Below are 25697 nucleotides of genomic sequence, written 5' to 3' on the forward strand. Positions count from 1 at the left end.
CAGGCATTGAACCCACTTCTCTTGCATTGGCAGGAGGATTCTCTACCACTTCACTACCTCAGAAGCCCAGTATTGGGTTATTTATGTAGAAAAACGTGGTTATTTAATAAGAAACTTAAATTTTCGAAAGTTCAAATTTTTCTGCTTCTGAAGTCCCTTTTAAAACCTGACCTGTTTAAACCTTGACTGATGTTGATAACATTTCGATATTAATAACAAGTCATGGGTGCCACAGGCTTTCTAAATTGTCCCTTTGTGATGTTTTTTCCCCTCCCCTCAGGAAGTTGAAGACCACGTGGCATTTTTAATCACAGTCCCGACTGCCCTGGCGATTTTCTTTGCGATCTTCGTCCTGGTGTGCATCGAGTCGGTGTTTAAGAAGCTGCTGCGCCTCTTCTCTTTGGTGATATGGATCTGTCTCGTGGCCATGGGCTACTTGTTCATGTGTTTTGGGGGCACCGTCTCTCCCTGGGACCAGGTAAGATGTCCAAATGCTTTCTGTATTTTGATCTGTGACATACCAGGTTCTGTACACCTGGCCCCAACCTGTAAACAGAGGCTGAGAAGACCATCTTCGGAAATAGCTGGCCCATGGGGCTCTGCCGAGTGAAGTCACCCAGTGCCCGTTTTAACCCATCAGACCTGCCGGCGATCAGGGGCTGCCCAGGCTCACCTTGTCACCTGTTTCCAATGGCTGAGGCTGCCTTTGCAACTCGCACTATGCCTTAGTACTTCCTTCTCCTCCAGCCCCTCGAGTCTCCCATTGTTCTGGAATCCCCCTGGGGTGGGCACTGCTCTCTGTGCCTTGAAGTCGAAAAGACTGAACTTGAACTCTTTGCTCAGGGACCGGATCTCCAGATTTGATGTCAACATGATGATATCATAGCAGTAGGGAGACCCACCATTCCTCACGTTGAACCTGGGAGGCTCTTAGTTTAGAAGAGGGTCATGTCTGGGGGATGCTAGGTCTTTAGGAGACTGTAGTCCAGTGGGCTTTTCCCCTTGTGCTGGGGCCATGTGGCTCTTGTCTGCTGGCTGCTTGATCAGATGGTTCCAGGGGCGGGGGCGGGTATCCTAGTTACTAGCTTCAAACTTGTAATTGATGCCAAGGGGTTCTGTCTCCATCGAGGGAGAGAGGAAGCTGAGTGCCAAGAGGGCTGTTGCTGAGCTGCTGGGGGCCAAGAGCCTGGGGAGGGAGAGGCGCAGGAGCCACTGTCGTTAGGAGACTCCCCGGAGCTGCTGGGGAGGCCGCGAAGAGAGACTCAAGGTGGAACACAGAAGGATTCAAGTACCGATGTGTGTTACTTTCAGTTATCTTTTGATATCAACCTCTAACGTAATTCCACAGTGAAAAGAGAGCAGACTCTGTCTGATTTCAATTCCTTTAGACCATGCAATTTTTGCACCTGGTTTTGTATCCTTGGAGAAGGAAATGGCAACCCACTCCAGTAGTCTTGCCTGGAGAATCCCATGGACAGACACCCTGGTAGGCTGCGTTCCATGGGGTCACGAAGAGTTGGACATGACTGAGCGACTTCCCTTTGTATCCTTAGTTTATAGTCTATGGGAACTTAAATAGAATCTGTAACCTACTGTTGTGCGAACGTTGTGTAAATCTTAATTATGTTGAAATGGTTCATAGTGCTTTTCAGGTCTACTATATCCTTCTACTTTCCTGTCTGTTCCTTCTATTAATTTTTGACAGTTTCGTATTGAGACTGTCATTGAAAAACCTTAATTTATCTACTTAAAAAATAATTATAATATCTAGTAGAACTATGGGTACCCTTGCTTTGTATTTTTCAAGTCTCCTGTAAATGTGTTATCATACTTTCAAAATTTGAAAAATAAAAAAAGAAAGAGAAATACAAAAAGAGTTCAAGTGCCAGGGCAAGAGCCTGAGCTGAACAGAGCCCTCGGGAAGCCCAAGAATGGGGTTTCCGGAGAGTTCTGTCCTGTGATCTCAGACAAAGCATCCTCGTCTTTGACCCTCAGTTCCTTCTGTGAAGGGAGAGGCTGGGCAGAGTGAACTTGGGTTGGTCTCTTTGGTGTAAAGGATGCAGAGAAGGGGAGCTCAGATGGAGACGATTCTGTCCCTCTCCCAGAAGAGGCTCCCATGCTCAGAGAGGCTCCCCTGGCGTCTCCTCCTCGCTCCCCCACTCAAGCCTTTTGCAGCGCTGGGCGCCCCCCTCCATGCCTCTGCTCCCCATTTGCTCCGCGCACACCCTCACCCACTGCTCTCAGTGGCACACGTGGTCCACCGTCCCTCTGCCGTCACCCCAGTGCACGAGGACAGAAGCAGGAAGCAGGTTAAGAGCATACTTTGCCGTCTGTGGCATGGACCCCAGGTCTTTCCTAGCATCGCGGCCACCTTTTAACAACAGAGCTTTCGAAGAAGCCTTCCTGTCTGGAGGCTTCCCTCGTAGCTCAGTTGGTAAAGAATCCACCTGCAATGCAGGAGACCTCGGTTAGATTTCTGGGTCGGGAAGATTTCCTGGAGAAGGGAAAGGCTACCCAGTCCAGTATTCTGGCCTGGAGAATTCCATGGACCCCACAGTCCGTGGGGTCACAAAGAGTCAGACAGGATTGAGCGACTTTCACTTTCCTATCTGGAAGGACAAATACTCCTTCTGTTCAGCATTCTCTGAGCTTCCTTTTTTCACGTGAATGACAGACTCTGTCTTGATTGGTGGACACTCATGTGTTTCCTTCATTAACGTCATCTGGGGGCCTCCCCAAAGTGGCCTCCCCAGGTGTCTGGCTGCCCTCCCATCAGGAGACCCCCACCCTCTCTGGTCTTCCCTCAGCACTTACGGCCATCTGCAGAGCCTGTTACATAGCCTTCTCTCTACCACTGTCTCGCCCGGAGAATGTAAACTCCTTCCCCGTGGAATGTGACTGCCCCTGTTGAGTCTTTGCACCTATAGGCGCCGTCCGTTGGTGGCACCCCGAGCTGCCTGCACGGGACTCACCTTAGTAGATTGGTCTTTCCCTTCCCTTAGTAGAGAGGTCTGTCTGTTGGCTTTGTGTGTGTGTCCACTCGTTTCTGTTTTTACTCATCTTCTGGTTTTACGACGCACGTTCAGGTTTAATTGCTGCTCTCAGCCTGTTCGTTAAGAAATCTCTTTAAGCATCTCCGTTCCTTCGTCGTTCAGTCGCTCAGTCGTTTCCGACTCTTTGCGACCCCGTGAACTGCAGCACGCCAGGCTTTCCTGTCCATCACCAACTCCTGGAGTTTGCTCAAAGTCATGTCCGTTGAGTCAGTGATGAGCTTGAGCGCCTTAAACATCCTTATTTCAGAGTCATTTTACTTGCTAAGGTGGCTCAGGCAGTAAAGAGTCTGCTTCTACTATAGGAAACCAGAGTTTGATCCCGGGGTCTGGAAGATCCCCTGGAGAAGGGAATGGCAACCCACTCCAGTATTCTTTTCTGGGAAATTCCATGGACAGGAAAACCTGGCAGGCTACAGCCCATGGGGTCGCAAAGAGTCAGACACAACTAAGCGACTGACATTTTCACTTTCACTTGACTTCCGTTATCTCGAGATCGATTTCCCAGCTGTTGGTTGGCTCTGTTTCTTGGCTCTAGCTTGGATGCTGTTGTTTACAACCTCGTGCTGAGATTTTTCACCTTGGCCTCTGCCCGTGACCCCACCCATGTCAGGGTTGCTGGCCTCACGCCGTCAGGACCCTGGGCAGGATGGGCTCCGGCGTGGAGCCTCAGCACTGTCGATGGGGCGGGTCGGGGGGCTGGCCTCCCCCACGGCCTGGGCACGCCTCTAGGTGCACAAGTGTTCGGGGCCACTTGCCTTGCGCTGTGCGGCTGCTCACATCTCTTGCCAGAAGAGGGCCACTTTGAACTAATTAATTTATTCTTTTAACTTTGTATTTTATATTGGAGTATAGAAGGAGGGCATGACAACCCACTCTGGTATTCTTGCCTGGAGAATCCCAAGAATGGAGGAGCCTGGTGGGATACAGTCCATGGGGTTGCATAGAGACGGACACGACTGAGCAACTAACACACACACACACACATACACAGAGACACAGACACACACACAGACACACACACACACAGACACACACACAGTTGAGTAAGGGCTTCCCAGGCGATGCTAGTGGTGAAGAGTCCGCCTGCCAATGCAGGCAACTCAGAAGATGCAGGAATGGCAACCTATTCCAGTATTATTGTCTGGGAAATCCCGTGGACTGAGGAGCCTGGTGGGCTACAATCCTTGGGGTCACAGAGGACACAACTGAGAGACTGAACACACGCACAGAAACAGGGGGCTGGATGTGCCTGCTTAGAAGGAGATGGGGTATGCAAGAGAAGAGTTGAGCTGGGCACCCAGGGTGGAGGAGAGGGTGTGTGTGTGTGTGTGTGTGTGTTAGTTGCTCAGTCGTGTCCGTCTCTATATTCTTTTTCAGAGTATTTTCCCATTTAGCTTCTTATATAATATTGAGCAGAGCTCCCTGTGCTGGACAGTAGGTCCCTGTTGGTTGTCCAAATACCTGAGAAATTACTTGGGCTACGTGATTGGCGCTCATCCTTTGATTTTTCTCTGTGAGTGTCTATGTCATCTATGAATAGGAAGCTTTACTTCCTTCATTCCAATGTTAATGTCTTATTTCTTCCTCTTGACATGTGAACATCATCAGACCCTCCGGTCAAATTATAAATGCAAGAAAGAAAGAAAGAAAAAAAAAAAAAACAACAGAAGAGGCCACTTGAGCCCCATTCCTCTGCTGGAGTCTGAACTCCTTCTCAGCACTCTTGATCGTTCAGGAGGAGACCTGAAATGTGGTCATTCTGCCCGGTTAACCCAAATTTGTCTCTTTGGCGTCTTTTGGTGTCAGCATCACAGATGCAGGCCCCTTGATGAACGCTGACGTTCTGACCTCCGAGAAGTGTTCGTAGGCTCACTGCGCTTAAGGGAGTGAGCTCCAGGCTTGATCCGAGAGAGGATGCTTCCACGCCCAGTGCTGTTATGGGGAGCGGCTGGGGTGCACCGATGGGGACAGTCCACATGGGGCCCCCCTCACCGCTGACAACAGTGGCAAGTTCAGGGATCCCAAGACCCCCGTGAGGTTCAGGAACTTGCAGAAGGACCTACAGAACCCTTTGAAAGCTGTTAATACTCATGTTTACAGATTTCCCAGGCGGCGCTAGTGGTAGAGAACCCGCCTGCCAGTGCAGGAGCTATAAGAGACCTGGGTTCAGTCCCTAGGTGGGGAAGACCCCCTGGAGGAGGGCATGGCAACCCACTCCAGTATTCTTGCCTGGAGAATCCCATGGACAGAGGAGCCTGGTGGGCTACAGTCCATGCAGTCACAAAGAGTCAAATACGACTGAAGCAACTGAGCACACACGCATGGTTTCTTAAAGAACACGGTTTAGCATCAGCTGAGGGGAGTGTGCAGGAGAGCTGCAGAGTGTGGAGCGTCTGTTGTCCGGCCCATCTGGAGGCACAACAGCCACGCCCTCCCGGCTGCAGCATGTCACGCTGTGTGCGAGGAAGAGCACCTCCCAGGGAGCGTCACCAGAGTCTCGTGTGCCCAGGTTTTGCCTAGGACTCATCGAGTGCCCCTGCGTGGCTGGCTGTGGGTCTCAGCCCCTCTACAGATAGAGCGGACTCTGTGTGGCCCTGAGCCCTCTTCCTGAATCACATCTCAGACGGTCTGCTGGCCAGAGCCTCCAGGGACGCAAACAGTCCTGTCAGCTGGGGCATTCCTGGGGGCCAGGAGATCTGCTCCCAGGAGCCCAGGGCAAAGGCCGATCTCGTTCTGCTGAGATTGGTTCTTCCCTACATGTGTGGGTGGAGTCCTGCTCTCAGCCATCAACAGCCAACACACAACCCAGAACCGGAGCCGCCAGCCCCGGTGTCGTCTGGATGGTGCCGCCCCTATTCTGGGTGCTTTCCCTCCACAAACCCGTTCCATCTTTTCATAGCTCCGTGGGGTGGGCGCCGTGGTACCAGAGCTCACCCAGGCCCTAGACTTCCACACAGGTCCCTCGATCACAGCCAGGCTTTGGGGGCAGTGAGTGGAACAGGAGATTTGAACTCAGGGGGGTCTGACTCCAGAGGCCAGTCTTACCTGGGATCCCAGTAGTTCTCAACTGGGAGCAGTTTCACCCCCAGGGACGTTTCCCAGTCTGGCAGTGTCTCTGACTGTCACAGCCTGGTTAGGGGTCACCTAATGCGTAGAAGCCAGAGATGCTGCTGTGAATCCTGTGAACAGCCTACAAGACACAGGCCAGCAGCATCTCTAAGGATCACCCAGCCCAAGTGTCTGCAGGGCCGAGTCTGAGAAACTCTGTGTTTACCAAGGCTGCCTGTCCATGTTGTCTTTTAAAGACCCAGTTCTTAAAGGCTCAGTAAGTGGAATTGTCCTGAGTGACCAGGGCACCACTTCAGACTGATGGTTCTGCTTTTGATCAGAGAGGCATGATTTTGCAGCGTGTGGCCTGGAGGACGTACCCGCTGGAGAAAGGGTGGCAGGTTTGGAGGTTGGGCATCGACGTGGTTTGGAAGCAGCTGCTGGTGAAATAAGGAAAACGTGGAGAAGACACTGGTGGCTTTGCCCTCCCAGCCCTGAGTGCGTGTGGAGACCTGGCGTCACTGGTAGTTTTAATTCAGCTCGTGTTGCCCCTGATTTGGGTCCCCTCCCAGCCCATGCTGCCATCATCCCCACCCAGCTGACATATGTTCCACGCAGCTGCCTCCTGGACAAGAATTATTTAAAAATGACATTTGTTGGTGGTTCCCAGCAATCGGAGGGAAGCTGTGTGGTAAATTGCAGAGTTGGGGGTTCCAGCTGTTAACAGTGGTGTGTGTGTATGCTGAGTGCACATACACGTGCGTGTGTGTGTGGGCGTGCACGTGCATACACACACCCCTCTGCAGGGAGGGTCTTCCCACCTGCTTTAGCTTGGACTGGGTTTGCCAAAATCCCCTGCCCACTGCCCATTGGAGAAGGAAGTGGCATTGCACTCCAGTATTCTTGCCTAGAGAATTCCACGGACAGAAGAACCTGGTGGGCTACAGTCCATGGGGTCACGAGAGTTGGACACGTCTTAGCGACTAAACCACCACCACCACCACCACCCCCCTCACTGTGTGTGAGATGACCTCCCCATGATCAAAGGGTGGAGGTGCTATCAACGCACTTGACCTTCTTTTCCTGAATGGTTGGAAACCACGTGAAAAATTTGAACATGGCTAGGAGAAGAGGAAGCAAGTTATCAGTCTCCTGTATTCCTTTAGGTGAAGGGATCATTTTTGTTTTCCTAAGACATCAGCGGCAGCGCGTCTGGGGCCCCCGGTCCCCACTTTTGTGCATCCCCAGGGCTGTCACATAGCACAGCAGCTCTTCCTGTCTGAGCAGCCTCCCTGATAGCCACGTCCTATCCAGAGAGGCCTCGTCACAGTTGACAAATAGTGGCTCCCAGCTCTGGAGCATAAAGTCCAAAATCAAGATGTGGACAGGGTCATGCTCCCCCGAAGGCTCCGGGGCCGGCCCTTCCCTGCCCCTTCCAGCATCGTGTGGCTGCTGGGAAGCTCTGTGGATGGTAGACACACCTCTTCAACATCCGTCTCCATCATTGCATGGCGCTCTTCTACCTGCATCTCTCCGATGCTTATAAGGCCACCCATCATATTGGACTTAGGGAACTCTCATGATTTCTGCTTAACTTGACCATGTTTGCAAAGACCCTGATTTTAAAGAAGGTCACATTCACAGGTGGGGCTTCCCAGGTGGCTCAGTGGTAAAGAATCCACCTGCCAGTGCAGGAGACTTGAGTTCGATCCCTGGGTCTGTAAGATCCCCTGGAATAGGACATGGTAACCTGCTCCAGTATTCTTACCTGGAGAATTCCACGGAACAGAGGAATTTGTCCTGGTGAGCTCCAGTCCACGGGGTTGCAGAGAGTCAGACACAACTGAATACTCACTGGCTGGTTGGCCCAGGTATAGGGGTGAGGATTTGAACACATCTTTGGGGAGAACACTCAACTCATGATAGATGGCATTTCATGGAAGTCACCCTGTTGCCTAGGAGGACAGTCTCCTGCTGCAGGAAGCCAGGCCCATCTCGTGGCCTGTTGGCTCTCATATTTACTTCCCACTCTTAGATATTTGACAGCTGCTCTTGATGTTGACTTTCACTTAAACTGCAAGTCCACCTGGAGATTAAACGTATGCTGTGGAGGTTTTTGACCCATTTTCAAACCAGGGTCTGCGGAAGTAGAAACATTCTTATGTGTGACTAGCCTGCTGAAATCAATCATCCACACTCAGGAACAGAAAGAGAAAATGACTTGTGATCAAGTGCATTGCCTTGTAGACAAGCAGAGCATCATAAACGAATGTTTGCACGTTAGGTTGCTTTGCTCCGCCTGTCTGATAAGGAAAATGGTTCTTTGGGGTTTTTGTAGGCATGCCATGATGTTTTCCTTTTTTGTGATATCTTTGGTTTACTTAGTGAAGCCTTAACTTTTAGGTGATATTTTATATATATATGTAATTTATTTACGTATTTTCACCCGTGCTGGGTCTTTGTTGCTGCACACTGTCTTTCCCTAGTTGCGATGAGCAGGCTCTGCTGTCTAGTTGGGGTGCATGGGCTGCTCGTTCCCGTGGCTTTTCTTGTTCCAGAGCACAGGCTCTATGCATGTGGGCTTCAGTAGCTGCAGCATGGAGATTCAATAGTTACGGGGCACCGGCTTAGTTGGTTCGTGGCCTATGGGAACTTCCCCGACTAGAGACTGAACCAGTTTCTCCTGCATTGACAGGCAGATTCTTGACCACTGAGACACCAGGGAAACCCTAGGTGATGTTTTAATTTATGACTTTCTAACAAGGCAAATCCATTGCATCTCAGCTGAAAACCACTGACTTAGGACCTTCCCTTTGAGATAAGAAGACTGTTGAGAAGGTGGCGGGTCAGGAAAGCAGTTGTCTACGATGGCTGATGTTAGCCGGTGGTCCCTGGATTGGCCAAGTGAGGACCAGAGAGTGAGCTGCACTCGCGTTTGATTCCAGAGTTCTGCTTCCCTCATACTAAGGGCTCACTGAATAGAGTTAAATAAAAACTTCCATTTCTGGCAGCCCCGTTTCTGCCTTGGCAGGGAGACCAGGTTGTGTTACTGTATAGATTTGTTAACTTACCAACATGAACGGCTAACATTTTGCTCCGGGAAGAAGGGGCTTTCTTTGTCCTGTTACCTAAAAGGATGCCAGCCATTCAGCATGTTCCCATGTGTGTTTTCCTACAAAAATAGGACGTCAGTGCTCAAACATCATTTTTTTTTTTAATTGAGAAAAGGGTGAAAATGAAAGAAAAGAAAGGCCTCTCGTCAGCTTTGAAATGGTACAGAGTCGGTTTGTAAGTGCAGTGACTTGGAAAGCTATTAAAGAACCTAGTAGCATAGGAATGAAAGGAGAAAACCCAGCGTGTTCCTGGGGAGCCAAGAAAACCATCTCTGGGTGCTTCTGTGCACCTCAGCGGTTTTTTAGGAGACATTTTGGACTCAATATGAAAAAGAACAAATCGGAGAAAAATGTAAAGTAATATACAAATTATGTCATTAAATGACAAAGATACATATATATATATATATATATATATATATATATATTCTAACCCCTCTGCTTTTTGTTTTTGGAAAAAACAAAGGCCAGGAACATACTGATGAAGTGTGAATTTGAAAGAAGCACAGCACAGCTGGACGTAGCCCGAAGGGTAGTTATTTTGGGATTCCTACGTATTTCTGGCTGTTGAGTGTGGAGGTGGCATTTCTATATTCTCTCTACCGTGTGTTCCCAGCCCGAGGGTTGGGAAAACCACACAGGCTTGCAGTGAACTGAGAACGTGTCACCACCCTCCCTGGGGCTTCCCAGCCCTGACCCCATGACCCTGCTTGAGTAGACAGTTCTACTGGTGTTTCTGGAACAATCTGTGTGTTCCCTTCTTCTTTTATCTCCTCCTGTGCTTTTCTCTAGAGGAGCCTAAGCTGGGGTCCTTAAGGTTGACACCTGCGCTTAAATGGTTGTTTGACTGCAGAAGGGATGCTGCTGTTCTGACCTCCGAGCTTTGTGGTTCTCACTCTGCCCGCCCCCAGGTCAACACTCCTTTTGAAGGCCGAGTGGCCCTGGAGGCATTTTTGTTTGCTGCTCTGTTCCCAGCGTGTTGCACGGTTTCAGACACGTGGAGATCACACTGCAAATACTTGACGAACTAACTGAACGAGTGGACACATTCTCTCTGCTCGTCTCCTCCCCGGTGACGAGGAGAGATGCTACTTCCTGGATCCTGGTTCTTCCGTGCTCCAGGCAACATTCAGTTACTTTACATACGTGACTTCCTGGTCTGTAAGACCCTGCAAAGACAATACTATTATTACCTGCGATTTGAAGATGCGAAAGCTGAGACCCAGAGAGGTGAAGCAACTTTCCCAGAGTCACACAGCGAGGAGGAGAGCCAAAATTTGAACCTGGCATTCTGGCACCATGATCGTCACATGTCATCTCCACCTGCCTCATGATTTTGGCGACCTGGTGGTGCCTTAGCAAATGATGAACTATTGTGTGTCGAGGAATGGGGGCATTTGGGGATTCTGGATTGTTCTTTCTGAATCACTTTGGGGTTGCTTTCGATCTGGAAAAACTTCATAGGGTGGGGGGAGCTATTGCTTCAGAGTTGCCAAAAATTAATCCTATCACTGTTCTGAATTGCTAGTGATATTCCCATCTAGAGGTATTTTCATTCATCGGACGAGTCAGTAAGAGAAATGGGACCTTTCGGCCCAGGGATTAAATGTCCACGTGTCCTTGTTAGTCAGTATTATTGTTTGGAAATCAAGGATTACTTTTATACGGAAATGAATGTAACTCTTATTAACAGATTTCCTGTAATTTCACTTCTTTCTGCTCGTTTTCTCATCTGGGTCTGTCTTAGCTTCTGTGTCTAGTAACCAGCCCCTTCCTTCCCTGTTGGAAAAACCCTTCAGGCTCAAAAGTCCTTTTACGGGGTGGCCCACTCTTCCAGTAAGGTGTGCGTGCCCTGGGGGGGTAGCCCCTGTCACAAGGATCCTGGTCCTGTGTGTGCAGCTCTCACGGCCTCTGGAGAGGTCAGTGTGAGGTCAGAAGGAATCAGACTTGTAGTCTGGAGTCTGGAGTGTTTTCCTGAAAGAGCTGGAACTTTACAGGGGAGGAAGAATGTTCTGTAAGCTTTCAACACATCTGTTACTGACTCATTAAATGGAAACATCTTTGATGGTGATATCTTAGGGCTTCCTGTATCGTGTGCCTTGTATTTGCTAGATGAGTTTATAAAATGCTGTATTTGTCGTAGACTTCCAGTGACTTTGACCTTGAATCGTGGATGCTGTTGTTATATTCAAAGAGACATAGTCATGGGAGCTGGTGAATAATAGAACTTGTAATTGTCAGATGGGGACTGTGTGTGCATACCCACGTGTGCGTGCAGGGGAGCTGCCTTTGTGAAGGGGGGTGAATTCTAGACTCCACGCTGGAGCAGCAAGTTCTCAGGAAAAAAAATACGTCCAGAGTTTGAATTATTTCCTATTAAGAGTTGCTAAGCAACACCTTACTTAGCTTCCTCGGTATTCGGTATTTCAGATTTCCTTTGCTCAGCAGCCGCTAACATCATCCTCACCCAGCAATTTCAGAGAGTTGAAAAGAGAGGAGAAAACTATAGAGACAGAGGGAGCTCTGAAGATTTGTAGAGGGTCCCTGAGTCTTGCCTGAGCCCAGCTTGGTACACACGGGAGAAGAACCTCTGGGCAAGAAATTCCTGGTACACGGCCTGCAGACCCACTCCAGTATTCCTCTCTGGGAAATCCTATAGATTTCCCATAGATACCTATCCCATAGATAGAGGAGATTGGTGGATTACAGTTCATAGGGCTGTGAAAGAGCTGGACACGACTGAGCAAACACACAAGGCCTGGAGAGCAAGCAGGAAGGACAGATTCTTCAGTAATGAAGGGGAATCAGTTCATCAAGAAGACATAATGGTTCCAAAAACCTGTATACCTAAGAGAGATCCAAATGATGTGAAAACCTATATCTAACACAGAGACTGAAACACCCTATCTCCAACAGATGAGACAATAAGAAAGAAAATCAATAAGGATACAGATGATTCACAAAGTATCACCAGACAAGTTTATCTGATTGATATTTTTTGAGCTCTCCACCCAACCATGCAGAATATGTTTTCTTTTCAACACATGTGGAATATTTACTAAGAGGGACCATATTCTGGATCATAAAAGTCCCAGTAAGTTTAAAAGGATCACTTTTTGCACAAAGCTTGTGCTTTGGCCATAATGGACTTAAATTAGAAATCAATGACATAAAAAAGTTTGAAATATCAATCAATATTTGGAAACTAAACAACCCATTTCTAAATGACCCTGAAGGCCAAGAAGAAATTACAAGGGGGTTTGGAAAGTATGTTGGATGGAATGAAATGAACATGTGATGAATCGGAGTTTGTAGGGGGCACCTAAACTGGCACTTAGAAATTTACACGGATGTTTATAGTACGAAAGAGGAAAAGGCTCAAATCGACAACTGAAGCTTCCACCATAAGAAACTGGGAAAAGGAGTACAAATTAGAAGAAAGGAAATAAAAAGGAATCTGAAAAAACAAAAAGTTGCGGGCAGAAAAACAACGAACAATAATCAGTGAAGTCAAACCAGTTCTTTAGGGACATCCATAAAATTGATAAATCTCTACCCAGACTCATCAGAAATAAAGATGGAAGACAAAATCGCCAGGTTGGAAGTGTGAGAAAGATTGTTGCTATATATCCTACACACTTAAAAAGAAGATAGGGAAATATGAACAGTGTTACGCCATTCAGTTCCACAGTCTAGATGAAATGGACAAAGTCTTTGGAAAGCAGACTACTGAAGCTCATTCAAGAAAAAATAGAAAATTAAGTTACTCTATATGTGTGAAATAATTTGAACATGTTGTTAAATGTCTTCCCACAAAGGAAATTTCAGATCCAAATGCCTTCCCTGGTGAGTCCTACCAAAGCTTAAGGGTGAGATAATCCCAACTGTACAAGTTCCTCTACAAAACGAAGGAACATAACTCCCAACTTATGTCATAAGGCCAGCATTACTCTGACACCAAAGATATTACAAGGAAAGGAAACTACAGATCAGTCTCTCTCTTGAACATAGATGTAAAAATTCTTTAAAAGTTTTTAGTAAATTTAGTCCAGCAAAACAATGGAGTTTATATTAAGAATGCCGAATTGGTTTAACATTCAAAAACCAATTCATGTGATTTACCGCATTAACAGGTCATTTCAATAATTGCAGTGCCTACCGTCATTTTGGTAGGTACAGAGAAAATATCTGATGAAATTCAACACCTACTCCTGGTAGCATCCTTCAGCAATCTAGAAAGAGAGGAACTTCCTCAAACCGATAAAGAGCAATTTCAAAAAAGTTTAGCACCATACAGCGTCATACTTATTAGGGAAGAACTGAGAGCTGTCGCTTGGGATCTGGATAAGGTCAGGAGAAGAGTCAAAAGGTACAGACACTGGAATGTAAGAAGTTAGGCTGGCTTTATCTGTCTGAGTATGCACTGCCATATTAGAAGTCCTGAGGAACTTAAAAAATGCTGCTAGAACGAGGAAGTGAGTTTAGTGAGGTTGGCAATCCACTCCAGTGTTCTTGCCTGGAGAATCCCACGGACCAAGAAGCATGGAGGGCTACAGTCCGTAGGGTTGCAAAGTTGGGATACGACTGAAGTGACTGAGCATGCACGCAATTTATAAGGCCGGACATAAAATAAATTGTATTCCTAGATACGACAATCTTTCAACCAGCAATTGAAAAACATATCATTTAATACAGCATCAAAATGTAAAGTACACCTAGGAGTATATTTGAATGATTGTGTATAATTCATTTGTGCAGAAAAATATATGACCTTCTTGAACAGAAATGAATGAAATGAGTAACTGGAGATACAGACTCTATTCATGGATCTGAAGACTCAATGTGGCTAAGTTGGCAATTCTCCCTTAATTCCTTCTGTATAGGCAACACAGTCTCAGCATGTTTTTTATAGAGAGTCACAAGCAGATTCTAAAATACGTATGGACATGCAAATACCTAGGACAGCTAAAACAAATATGAAAAAAGCAGAACATGGAGATCTCGCTCTACTGGATTTCAGTATTTGTTATGGAACTTTAGTAATCAACCTAGGATAGCGTTGGTGTAAAAATAGACATTCAGGCCAACGGAATACAATAGATTATCCAGAAATAGCCCATGCCTATGTAGTCAATTTATTCTTGACTGTGTTCCAAGCCAGTTTAATGGGGGAAAGGTATAAGCTGTTCAACAATTGCTGCTGAAAAAATTAGACGGTCTTGGGCAAAAAATAAATACAAAATAAAAAACTAACTCAAAATGGATCATAGGGTTAAAGTTAGTCCTAAAAAATATAAAACTTCCAGAAGAAAACATGGGAAAAGATCTTGGTACCATTGGGTTAGGAAGCTTAATGTCTGCTTTTAAGAAAAAGCCCTGATCAGTAGGATTTGATAAAAAAATGTAAAAACTTTTTACTACTCAAAGACACTTTTTTGAAAGTAAACATGCAAGCCACGGACTGGAAAAAAGTTATAAAACACATACCTGGAGAAACAGCTGTACTTAGCATGTGGAATGGACTCTACCAGCAGTTACATCTCAGTGGTGGCTCATCTGGGAAAGAATCTGTCTGCAGTGTGGGAGACCTAGGTTCAATCCCTGGGTTGGAAAGATCCCTTGGAGAAGGAAAGGCTACCCATTCCAATATTCTGGCCTGGAGAATTCCATAGACAGAGGAGCCTGGTGGGCTACAGTCCATGGGGTCACAAAGAGTCAGACACGACTGAGCGACTTTCACTTTCAAAATGGTAAAACTAGTGTATGAGGTTTTGTACATAAAGAATTTTCATACTCCATTCCATATTATTGGTACAGTATCCTCAAATGGGAGGTGTGATTCCCATTTTAAACAAGAAAGAGAAACCCCCAAACGTGGGATACGGGCAGTGGCTTTGTGAGTCCCCTAAACCACATAGCAGGTGGGAGGCTGGAACCCGGGTGAGCTGCCATACTCTTCTGGCTGTGTCCCCTGTTGCCTTATAGTGTCTAAAAGAAAGGTGTGGTCTTTAAGGAGGATGAAGTTGCTGATGGTCTAAGAGAATGGTAATATTTTTGTTTTTATCAAGTCTAAAAAGGAGATGATTCCTCGAGCACAGATTTATTACCTATTTAATTTTTTATAAGATGGAGGAATCAGTTGCTGAGTTTTATTAAATTCAGTCTCTGTTCAGCTTGCTTTTTAAAAAAATTTTTAAAATTGAACATCGTACGTGCATAAAATGCCTAGGTCACCAATCTGTATTTCCTTTAATACCCTTTATATGGAGAAAAAAAAAAGCCTTTTTTTACTGTTGTACCTCCTGATGGAGAAGGCAACTAAAGAACCAAATCTTTTAAGAAATGTAACACAGATGCATTCCTCTAAAAATGGTGAAGCAATGAAGTAACTCTTTTTGGTTGACAGGTGAACCTTTTAGAAGGGAAATAAATGGGGGGTTATTATAATAAAATAAAAAATAACTTTATCACATTGACCCAGGTACAGATGAGTAGGCCAAGGGGAGGGAGAACTCAAGAGACTTGTCTTTTACGGCAGAGATGGAATCAAAACATAGTGGGGGTGGGGTGGACTATACAGCAAGTGAAAAAAAAAGAATCGTTGATATAAATGAACAAATGAAAGAAGTTTATTTTTCTTATGGAAAGAATCTGATTCCTATTTTATTCCCTATGAAAATAGGAATCCTAGGTGGATTAAAATCTAAATGAGGAAAGTAAATCATTAAGGTTTTCATAGACATGTAGAGAAAAATCTCTATAACACCAGTGTAGGGAATGGTTTCCTAAATAAGACATGACGGGGAAAAACTCTTTTTTTAACTATGAAAGAACACTGATGGAGAGATGTGAAAGGAACAACCCACCCCTGTTACTTTCCTTTCTTTGTAGGCACTCAAGAAGCAGCCTTACACGTGTGCCCAAGGAGGTACATAGACGAATTGCTGGGGACATGGGTAAATCAGTTACAGTGTTTTTGTTCAATGAAATACCAAATAAGTCCCAAAGGAATAAATAGATTTACATATATATAAACACTGAGAAATCTTGGAAGCTGAGTGGAAAAGGAAGTGGCAAAGTGATGCTAATTTTATATATAGCTCTATATTGAATACTTACAGTTGTGAGTATCAAAAGAATAAAAAGAACATGAATGAGAAGAATAATACACTGATATCTGCTTTTTGGTTTTGGAGGAAAAAAGAGAAGATAATGTGAAAAGGAGGCTAGCTGTTACTTTCTCAGTGTGTGTGTTTCATAAATATACACGTGTATATATGAACAAAATTGGATTGAAAGCTGCTGTGACATAATGTTCAGTTTATGAGCTGTGTTTATGAGAAGCTGTCATATGATTTGTTGTACTTTTAAAAATTCTGGTTTTATTCTGTGCTTCACATTTTAGAATAAAATAGAAAAAACATCAGTTCTAGTTTTTGCTGTGGTGGTGGGTGCCAGCCCAGCTTTTGGAATCTGACCCCATTATCAGCCTTTGAGAGCAGCATCTCTCCCGCTGCTGTCTGTCCTGCAGCCTCTGTGGGGTGATTGTTCACCGTCCTGGGGAAAAAAAACAACATCATTCAGTCGCTAAGTCATGTCTGACTCTGCGATCCAGTGGACTGCAGCACGCCACGCTTCCCTGTCCTTCACTATAATCCTCCTCATTTTTTTTTTTAAACCCAAATGTGTGTTATTGCTAGTTGTAATAAAACATGTTCTATTTTTCAAACTTTAAAAATACTCTTTAGCATTCTGCCAATGCTTGGGAATGTAATATTGAGCAATGGTGTGATTTGGTCACTGGGATCCATATTTAACAGTAACTGAAAACTCAATCAAAATATTCAAAGAATATGATCACTTAAAAGAAATAGCTGAATGGTGATATGATCACATTTTCTTGGACTAAATACTTAGGGGATTAATTAATGGCCATAATCCTTAAATCCTATAAAATAATTGTTATTCTAATTGAATTAATTGTTTTCCTTGGAGACTTCCCTGTCCAGTGGTTAAGACTGTGCTTTCAATTCTAAGGGTGTGGACCTTGCCCTGGTTGGGGAACTAAGATCCCACATGCTGTAGGGCTTGGCCAAGAAAATATTTTAAAAAGCAGAATGTTACCTGTTTGCCTTGGTTTCCAACTGTTTAAAAAAAAACAAAACAAAGCAAAGCTGTTGACAAAACGAAGGATTAAAATGAAGGAATCTTTGCCTTAGAACTTTACATATGCATATTGTTGAGTGTGACATGTTGTATTTTTGACAGTTTTTCTCTGCTGACCTGTGATGATAACGATGATCACATTAGCATGGAAGAATTAAGTGAAATAGCTGTTGTAGATTGATTCAAATCCTGTCATCCTCTTCTTCAGTTACCTTCTCCACATCTTTTTTTGTGTGTGTGATTTGAAACTGTGTTTTTTAGGAAAATGCTAATTTTCTGACAAAATGCTAATACTTTTAAACTATGGCACTTAAATTAATTCATAGTCAAGAGAAAACTTTAGAATTTCTAGAGATAGAAGACAAAAATCTGACAGCTTCAATAAATCAACTAGGAAAAACATGTATCCCAGTCATATCAACAAACTCTGCTTTCTCAAGTTTGAGGGGGTCAAGACATGTGGATTTTGGAATTATATGTTTCCTGTTACTTTGTCGATGAAAACCCTGGACAGAACAGAGAAGAGGGGAACAGGAAAGAGATAAGGAAGCAGAAGAATCAGTAATCCATAAAGAAAAAGGCAGGGACAATTCCTGTAACACATATATTTTAAGTGGGTAGTGGCAGGGGGTGAGGAGTGGTGCTTGGGATCTAAAGAGCCTCATGATAAGGGGAAGAATGTATCCTATAAATGAGCAGCACAGTATACAGTACACCTTATCAAGCTCCGAATTTGACATTTTTAAAGTTCTAATTTTTCTATATCAAGGTTCCATTTCAGTCAGTAGTCACTCAGTCGATTCTGACTCTTTGTGACCCCATGGACTACAGCACGCCAGGCCTCCCTGTCCAGCACCAACTCCCGGAGTTTGCTCAAACTCGTGTCCATTGCTTTGGTGATGCTATCCAGCCATCTCATCCTCTGTCGTCCCCTTCTCCTCATGTCTTCAATCTTTTCCAGCATCAGGGTCTTTCCAAAGAGTCAGTTCTTCGCATCGGGCGGCCAAAGTAATGGAGCTTCAGCTTGAGCATCAGTCTTAACAGTGAATAATCAGGCTGATCTCCTTTAGGATGGACTGGTTTGATCTCCTTGGTGTCCAAGGGACTCTCAAGAGTCTTCTCCAGCACCACAGTTCAAAAGCATCAATTCTTCGGGGCTCAGTTTTATGTTCCAACTCTCACATCCATACGTGACTACTGGAAAAAACATAGCTTTGACTAGACCGACCTTTGTTGGCTAAATTCCATTTAGCAGGATAATTATTCCCTTGTCAATAATTTTCATTTACTAAACTGTGGTCTTTTAGACTTCTGTTGAAAGACTTATTTCATGAATCAAGAGAGAAAGATGCTTAAATATTCTTTAGTGATGGCTGCATTTCCCAAAGCTACATTTCTCTCAGCCTTTGACTGTTTTCTTTTTTCCTTCCTGACATGTCTTCCTTTTCAGTTATTTGCTGGGGCTTCACCACAGTCACCCTCACTGTGCTGAGTGCAGAAATTTGGTTAACATTGAATGCTTTGCATCCTAGGTCATCTTCTTGCTCCATATGCCATTGAGGAGGATAAAACTTAGCATGTAGATACTTACCTTCTTTCCTTGTTGGAAATGAATGGCAAACCACTTCAGTATTCTTGCCATGAGAACCCCATGAATAGTATGAAAAGGCAAAATGGTAGGATACTGAAAGAGGAACTCCCCACGTCTTTAGGTGCCCAATATGCTACTGGAGATCAGTGCAGAAATGACTCCAGAAAGAATGAAGGGATGGAGCCAAAGCAAAAACAATACCCAGTTGTGCATGTGACTGGTGATAGAAGCAAGGTCTGATGCTGTAAAGAGCAATATTGCATAGGAACCTGGAATGTCAGGTCCATGAATCAAGGCAAATTGGAAGTGGTCAAACAAGAGATGGTAAGAGTACATGTAGACATTCTAGGAATCAGCGAACTAAAATGGACTGGAATGGGTGAATTTAACTCTGATGACCATTATATCTACTACTGCGGGCAGGAATCCCTCAGAAGAAATGGAGTAGCCGTCATGGTCAACAGAAGAGTCCAAAATGCAGTACTTGGATGCAATCTCAAAACTGACAGAATGATGTCTGTTCATCTCCAAGGCAAACCATTCAATATCACAGTAATCCAAGTCTATGCCCCAACCAGTAACGCTGAAGAAGCTGAAGTTGAACAGCTCTATGAAGACCTACAAGACCTTTTAGAACTAACACCCAAAAAAGATGTCCTTTTCATTATAGGGGACTGGAATGCAAAAGTAGGAAGTCAAGAAACACCTGGAGTAACAAGCAAATTTGGCCTTGGTATGCGGAATGAAGCAGGGCAAAGACTAACAGAGATTTGCCAAGAAAATGCACTGGTCATAGCAAACACCCTCTTCCAACAACACAAGAGAAGACTCTACACATGGACATCACCAGATGGTCAACACCGAAATCAGATTGATTATATTCTCTGCAGCCAAAGATGGAGAAGCTCTACACAGTCAACAAAAACAAGACCAGGAGCTGACTGTGGCTCAGATCATGAACTCCTTATTACCAAATTCAGACTTAAATTGAAGAAAGCAGGGAAAACCGCTAGACCATTCAGGTATGACCTGTATCAAATCCCTTATGATTATACAGTGGAAGTGAGAAATAGATTTAAGGGCCTAGATCTGATAGATAAGAGTGCCTGATGAACTATGGAATGAGGTTCTTGATATTGTACAGGAGACGGGGATTAAGACCATCCCCATGGAAAAGAAATGCAAAAAAGCAAAATGGCTGTCTGAGGAGGCCTTACAGATAGTTGTGAAAAGGAGAGAGGCAAAAAGCAAAGGAGAAAAGGAAAGATATAAGCATCTGAATGCAGAGTTCCAAAGAATAGCAAGAAGAGATAAGAAAGCCTTCTTCAGCGATCAATGCAAAGAAATAGAGGAAAACAACAGAATGGGAAAGACTAGAGATCTCTTCAAGAAAATTAGAGATACCAAGGGAACATTTCATGCAAAGATGGGCTCGATAAAGGACAGAAATGGTCTGGACCTAACAGAAGCAGAAGATATTAAGAAGAGGTGGCAAGAATACACAGAAGAACTGTACAAAAAAGATCTTCATGACTAAGATAATCACGATGGTGTGATCACTCATCTAGAGCCAGACATCCTGGAATGTGAAGTCAAGTGGGCCTTAGAAAGCATCACTATGAACAAAGCTAGTGGAGGTGATGGAATTCCAGTTGAGCTATTTCAAATCCTGAAAGATGATGCTGTGAAAGTGCTGCACTCAATATGCCAGCAAATTTGGAAAACTCAGCAGTGGCCACAGGACTGGAAAAGGTCAGTTTTCATTCCAATCCCAAACAAAGGCAATGCCAAAGAATGCTCAAACTACCGCACAATTGCACTCATCTCACATGCTAGTAAAGTAATGTTCAAAATTCTCCAAGCCAGGCTTCAGCAATACATGAACTGTGAACTTCGTGATGTTCAAGCTGGTTTTAGAAAAGGCAGAGGAACCAGAGATCAAATTGCCAACATCTGCTGGATCATGGAAAAAGCAAGAGAGTTCCAGAAAAAACATCTATTTCTGCTTTATTGACTATGCCAAAGCCTTTGACTGTGTGGATCACAATAAATTGTGGAGAATTCTGGGAGAGATGGGAATACCAGACCACCTGACCTGCCTCTTGAGAAATCTGTATGCAGGTCAGGAAGCAACAGTTAGAACTGGACATGGAACAACAGACTGGTTCCAAATAGGAAAAGGAGTATGTCAAGGCTGTATATTGTCACCCTGCTTCTTTAACTTCTATGCAGAGTACATCATGAGAAAGGCTGGACTGGAAGAAACACAAGCTGGAATCAAGATTGCCGGGAGAAATATCAATAACCTCAGATATGCAGATGACACCACCCTTATGGCAGAAAGTGAAGAGGAACTCAAAAGCCTCTTGATGAAAGTGAAAGTGGAGAGAGAAAAAGTTGGCTTAAAGCTCACCATTCAGAAAACGAAGATCATGGCATCCGGTCCCATCACTTCATGGCAAATAGACGAGGAAACAGTGGAAACAGTGTCAGACTTTATTTTTGGGGGCTCCAAAATCACTGCATATGGTGACTGCAGCCATGAAATTAAAAGACACTTACTCCTTGAAAGGAAAGTTATGACCAACCTAGATAGCATATTCAAAAGCAGAGACATTACTTTGCCGACTAAGGTCTGTCTGGTCAAGGCTATGGTTTTTCCTGTGGTCATGTATGGATGTGAGAGTTGGACTGTGAAGAAGGCTGAGCACCGAAGAATTGATGCTTTTGAAGTGTGGTGTTGGAGAAGACTCTTGAGAGTCCCTTGGACTGCAAGGAGATCCAACCAGTCCATTCTGAAGGAGATCAGCCCTGGGATTTCTTTGGAAGGAATGATGCTAAAGCTGAAACCTCCAGTACTTTGGCCACTTCATGGGAAGAGTTGACTCACTGGAAAAGACTGTGATGCTGGGAGAGATTGGGGGCAGGAGGAGAAGGGGATGACCGAGGATGAGATGGCTGGATGGCATCACTGACTCGATGGACGTGAGTCTGAGTGAACTCCGGGAGTTCGTGATGGACATGGAGGCCTGGCATGCTGCGATTCATGGGGTTGCAGAGTCGGACACGACTGAGCGACTGAACTGAACTGAACTGAAAGGCACCCAGGCTAAGCAGGGGCATATGGATGCTCTGCATTCTTAGGATATGGGCACAACCCCCAAGGGCTGTCTTAGGAACTGCAAACAGAAACAGGCCTTGAAAGTCTGGGGGGACTTCTGTCTCCTGGCCTCTGCTGTGACCCTTGTGCTTTCGTCAGATTATTTGTGAGTTTCACAGTGGGGAGAACACCTTTTTTTTTTTTTCAATTTATTGTTAAATGGAGGATGATGACTTTACAGTGTTGTGTTGGTTTCTGCCCTACAACTGAAACAGCCATACCTATAACATAAATCTTCTCCCACTTGAATTTCCCTCCTACGCCCCCACCCCACCCACCTAGGTCATCACAGAACTAGGTTGAGCTCCTCTGCTGTTCCCGCTATTTATGGAATGCAGAGATTCTTGACCCCGTGGTGGGGCTGGGGTGTTCCTACAAAGTTGTGTCCCACCTGTTGTGATTATCAATGGCCAGTTGTTTCAGTCAAGACTTCTCGGGTGTCCGTCCTGTTCCATGACCGTGAGGGGCCAGTGTCTCTGCTGTGGCTTGACAGGCTGATCTGATCATGGGGATTAATCCAACACTCACCCAGAATGCCAATTCATGGTTTGATTGCTGTTTAGAGAGTGCTCCTGTCTACTAACCAGAATACCTTCTTTCTGGTGTTAGGTTACCTGGGAAACCTATTCAGTTGGGTGTGTGTTGAAGGTCAGATCAGAACAAAGAGGGTCAGGAGCATTCCTTGGGTGTTTCATTCAGGCTGTGACAGAGTCTCAAGAGTAGAATGAGGTCGTTGTTTTTGATGGGTTAGGCTGGGCAGGAGTCTCAGGCTGTGTTGCCTGGAGCTCCTCCAGGATCAGTTTCAACATCCTACTGATACTCTCAAGGGAGCCAACTTCAAGTCTCCCATAGACACTTGGTTCGGGAAGAGGACAGATATTTGAGAATACAAGCATTATTTTCTTCCACTGGAGGAAAACTGAGGCTTGGTTTAGACTGATGTCATCTCTTCTGGATGCTCCTTCGCTCATCATTTAACCCGTGTCCCCCTGTGGGAACCTGTCATTTTGCCATCTGACGTCATGGGAATCTCCAGCAGGACCTGGAGTCTGTGTCCAGCAGGGATAGTTCAGGCATAGGACCAGCCATTTCTAAGCTCTGGGAACACTACCAATGCATATAAGCTGTTGCTAACTAAATAAATACGCTTTTCCTTAAGAGTTCAGGGAGATTTCTAATTAAATCCAAGTGTGTAAATTCCAAATAGCTGACTCATTAGAAAACACCTTGATAGGCAAAAGGAGAAGAGGGCAGAGGATGAGATGGTTGGATGGCATTACCGACTCAGTTCAGTTCAGTTCAGTCGCTCAGTCGTGTCCTAGTCTTTACGACCCCATGGATCACAGCACTCCAGGCCTTGCTGTCCATCACCAACTCCTGGAGTTCACCCAAACTCATGTCCATTGAGTTGATGATGCCATCCAACCATCTCATCCTGTCGTCCCCTTCTCCTCCTGCCCTCAATCTTTCCCAACATCAGGGTCTTTTCCAATGAGTCAGTTCTTTGCATCAGGTAGCCAAAATATTGGAGTTTCAGCTTCAGTGTCAGTTCTTCCAATGAACACTAAGGACTGATCTCCTTTAGGATGGAGTGGTTTGATTTCCTTGCAGTCCGAGGGACTCTAAAGAGTCTTCTCCAACACCACAGTTCAAAAGCATCAATTCTTTGATGCCCAGCTTTCTTTATGGTCCAACTCTCAACATCCATACATGACTACTGATAAAAACCATAGCCTTGACTAGATGGACCTTTGTTGACAAAATAATGTCTCTGCTTTTTCATATGCTCTCTAGGTTGGTCATAATTGTCCTTCCAAGGAACAAGCATCTTTTAATTTCATGGCTGCAGTCACTATCTGCAGTGATTTTGGAGCCCCAAAATAAAGTCAGCTGCTATTTCCGCTGTCTCCCCATCTATTTGCCATGAAGTGATGGTACTGGATGCCATGGTCTTAGTTTTCTGAATGTTGAGCTTAAGCCAACTTTTTCACTCTCCTCTTTCACTTTCATCAAGAGGCTCTTTAATTCTTCTTCACTTTCTGCCATAAGAGTGGTGTCATCTGCATATCTGAGGTTATTAATCTTTCTCCCAGAAATCTTGATTCCAGCTTGTACTTCTTCCAGCCCAGCGTTTCTTATGATGTACTCTGCATAGAAGTTAAAGAAGCAGGGTGACAATATACAGGCTTGACGTACTCCTTTTCCTATTTGGAATCAGTCTGTTGTTCCATGTCCAGTTCTAACTGTTGCTTCCTGACCTGCATACAGATTTCTCAGGAGGCAGGTCAGGTGGTCTGGTATTCCTATCTCTTTCAGAATTTTCCACAGTTTAATGAACATGAATCTGAGCAAACTCTGGGAGACAGTGAAGGACAGACGAGCCTGGCGTGCTGCAGTCCTTGGGGTTGCAAAGCATTGGACACGACTTAGCGACTGAACAACAAAAACAACAAGAAGGAGAGAATAGCTGAGGTTTCTGTAACAGTTTGGGTATCAGCCGTCATGCCTGTGTGGTCGGCAGTGGGACCCCTAGTGAACTCATAAATGTGGCTCTGGCCTCACTCATAACTCTGAGATGTTTCTGTCCAACAGGACCAAACAGCAGAAACTCCCAACACTTAACAGCTGTTAGATAGGACTACTCTCCTCAAGTTGGTAGGTACTTTTTCCCCCAGTGGTAATGAAGTGACTCAGTAATGGTGGATTTTGGTAGATAAAGGCGTGTTAAAATTTTAGAAGCCCTTGGAAATCTCAACATTCTCACTTTGATTTCTGAGCAGAGTCTCACTGAATAGAAATGCAGATGATTCTCATTATTTGTGGCTTTCAGATTTGCGAATTTGACTACTTGCTAAAATGCATTTATGACCCCAGAGGTGATGGTTGAGGTCATTTCTGGAGATGGGCAGATCTCCGCTGAGCTGAAACAAGGTGCTGCTCTGCCTCATGGTTTCAGCTCATGCTGTATGCAAGCATCCTTTTCATAATTTACTTACTGCCACATTTTTTTCCTTTTTCTTTTTGTATTTTGGTGCTTTGTGTTGATGATGCCACTGCTTCAACTGCCCTCCAAACATCTTGCTGAGGTGGTGTCCACTATTGCTGAAATCAGGATGGCAGTGATATGCCTTCCAGAGAAAATACGTGTCAGAGAAACCAGAGATGCTGGCTGTGAGTTCAGTGTTAAATCAGCATTATATAGAAAATAAGGTGTCTTTAACAGAAATATAATAAAACAAGGTTCTGTATTGATCGGTTGAGAAAAATGCTGTGACCAGGGGCCTGCAGGAGCCTGGCCCCATTTTTAATGGTTCGGTACTCACAAATCACCTGGCTTCCCAGGTGGCTCAGTGGCAAAGAATATTCCTGGCAATGCAGGAGATGTGGGTTCGATCCCTGGATCAGGAAGATCCCCCGGAGGAGGAAATGGCAACCCACTCCAGTATTCTTTGCCTGGAGAATCCCACGGACAGAGGAGCCTGGTGGGCTTCAGACATGACTGAGTGACTGGGCTCACATGCACACACCATCATGGTGATGGTACAGCTGTTACTATGGGGAGTGAG

General features: G+C 45.0%; 1 protein-coding gene across 1 annotated transcript in view; it reads left to right on the plus strand.

The window, feature by feature from the left end:
* The window catches only part of ADCY2 (adenylate cyclase 2), a 474101-nt gene that overhangs the window by 23586 nt on the left and 424818 nt on the right, over positions 1-25697 (plus strand). Inside the window, exon 2 of the mRNA XM_040262372.1 lies at positions 281-478. Coding sequence (XP_040118306.1) covers positions 281-478 — 198 coding nt within the window. The remainder of the gene's footprint in view (positions 1-280; positions 479-25697) is intronic.

Source organism: Oryx dammah, unplaced genomic scaffold, assembly GCF_014754425.2.
Source record: "Oryx dammah isolate SB20612 unplaced genomic scaffold, SCBI_Odam_1.1 HiC_scaffold_20, whole genome shotgun sequence".
NCBI classification, from domain to species: domain Eukaryota; kingdom Metazoa; phylum Chordata; class Mammalia; order Artiodactyla; family Bovidae; genus Oryx; species Oryx dammah.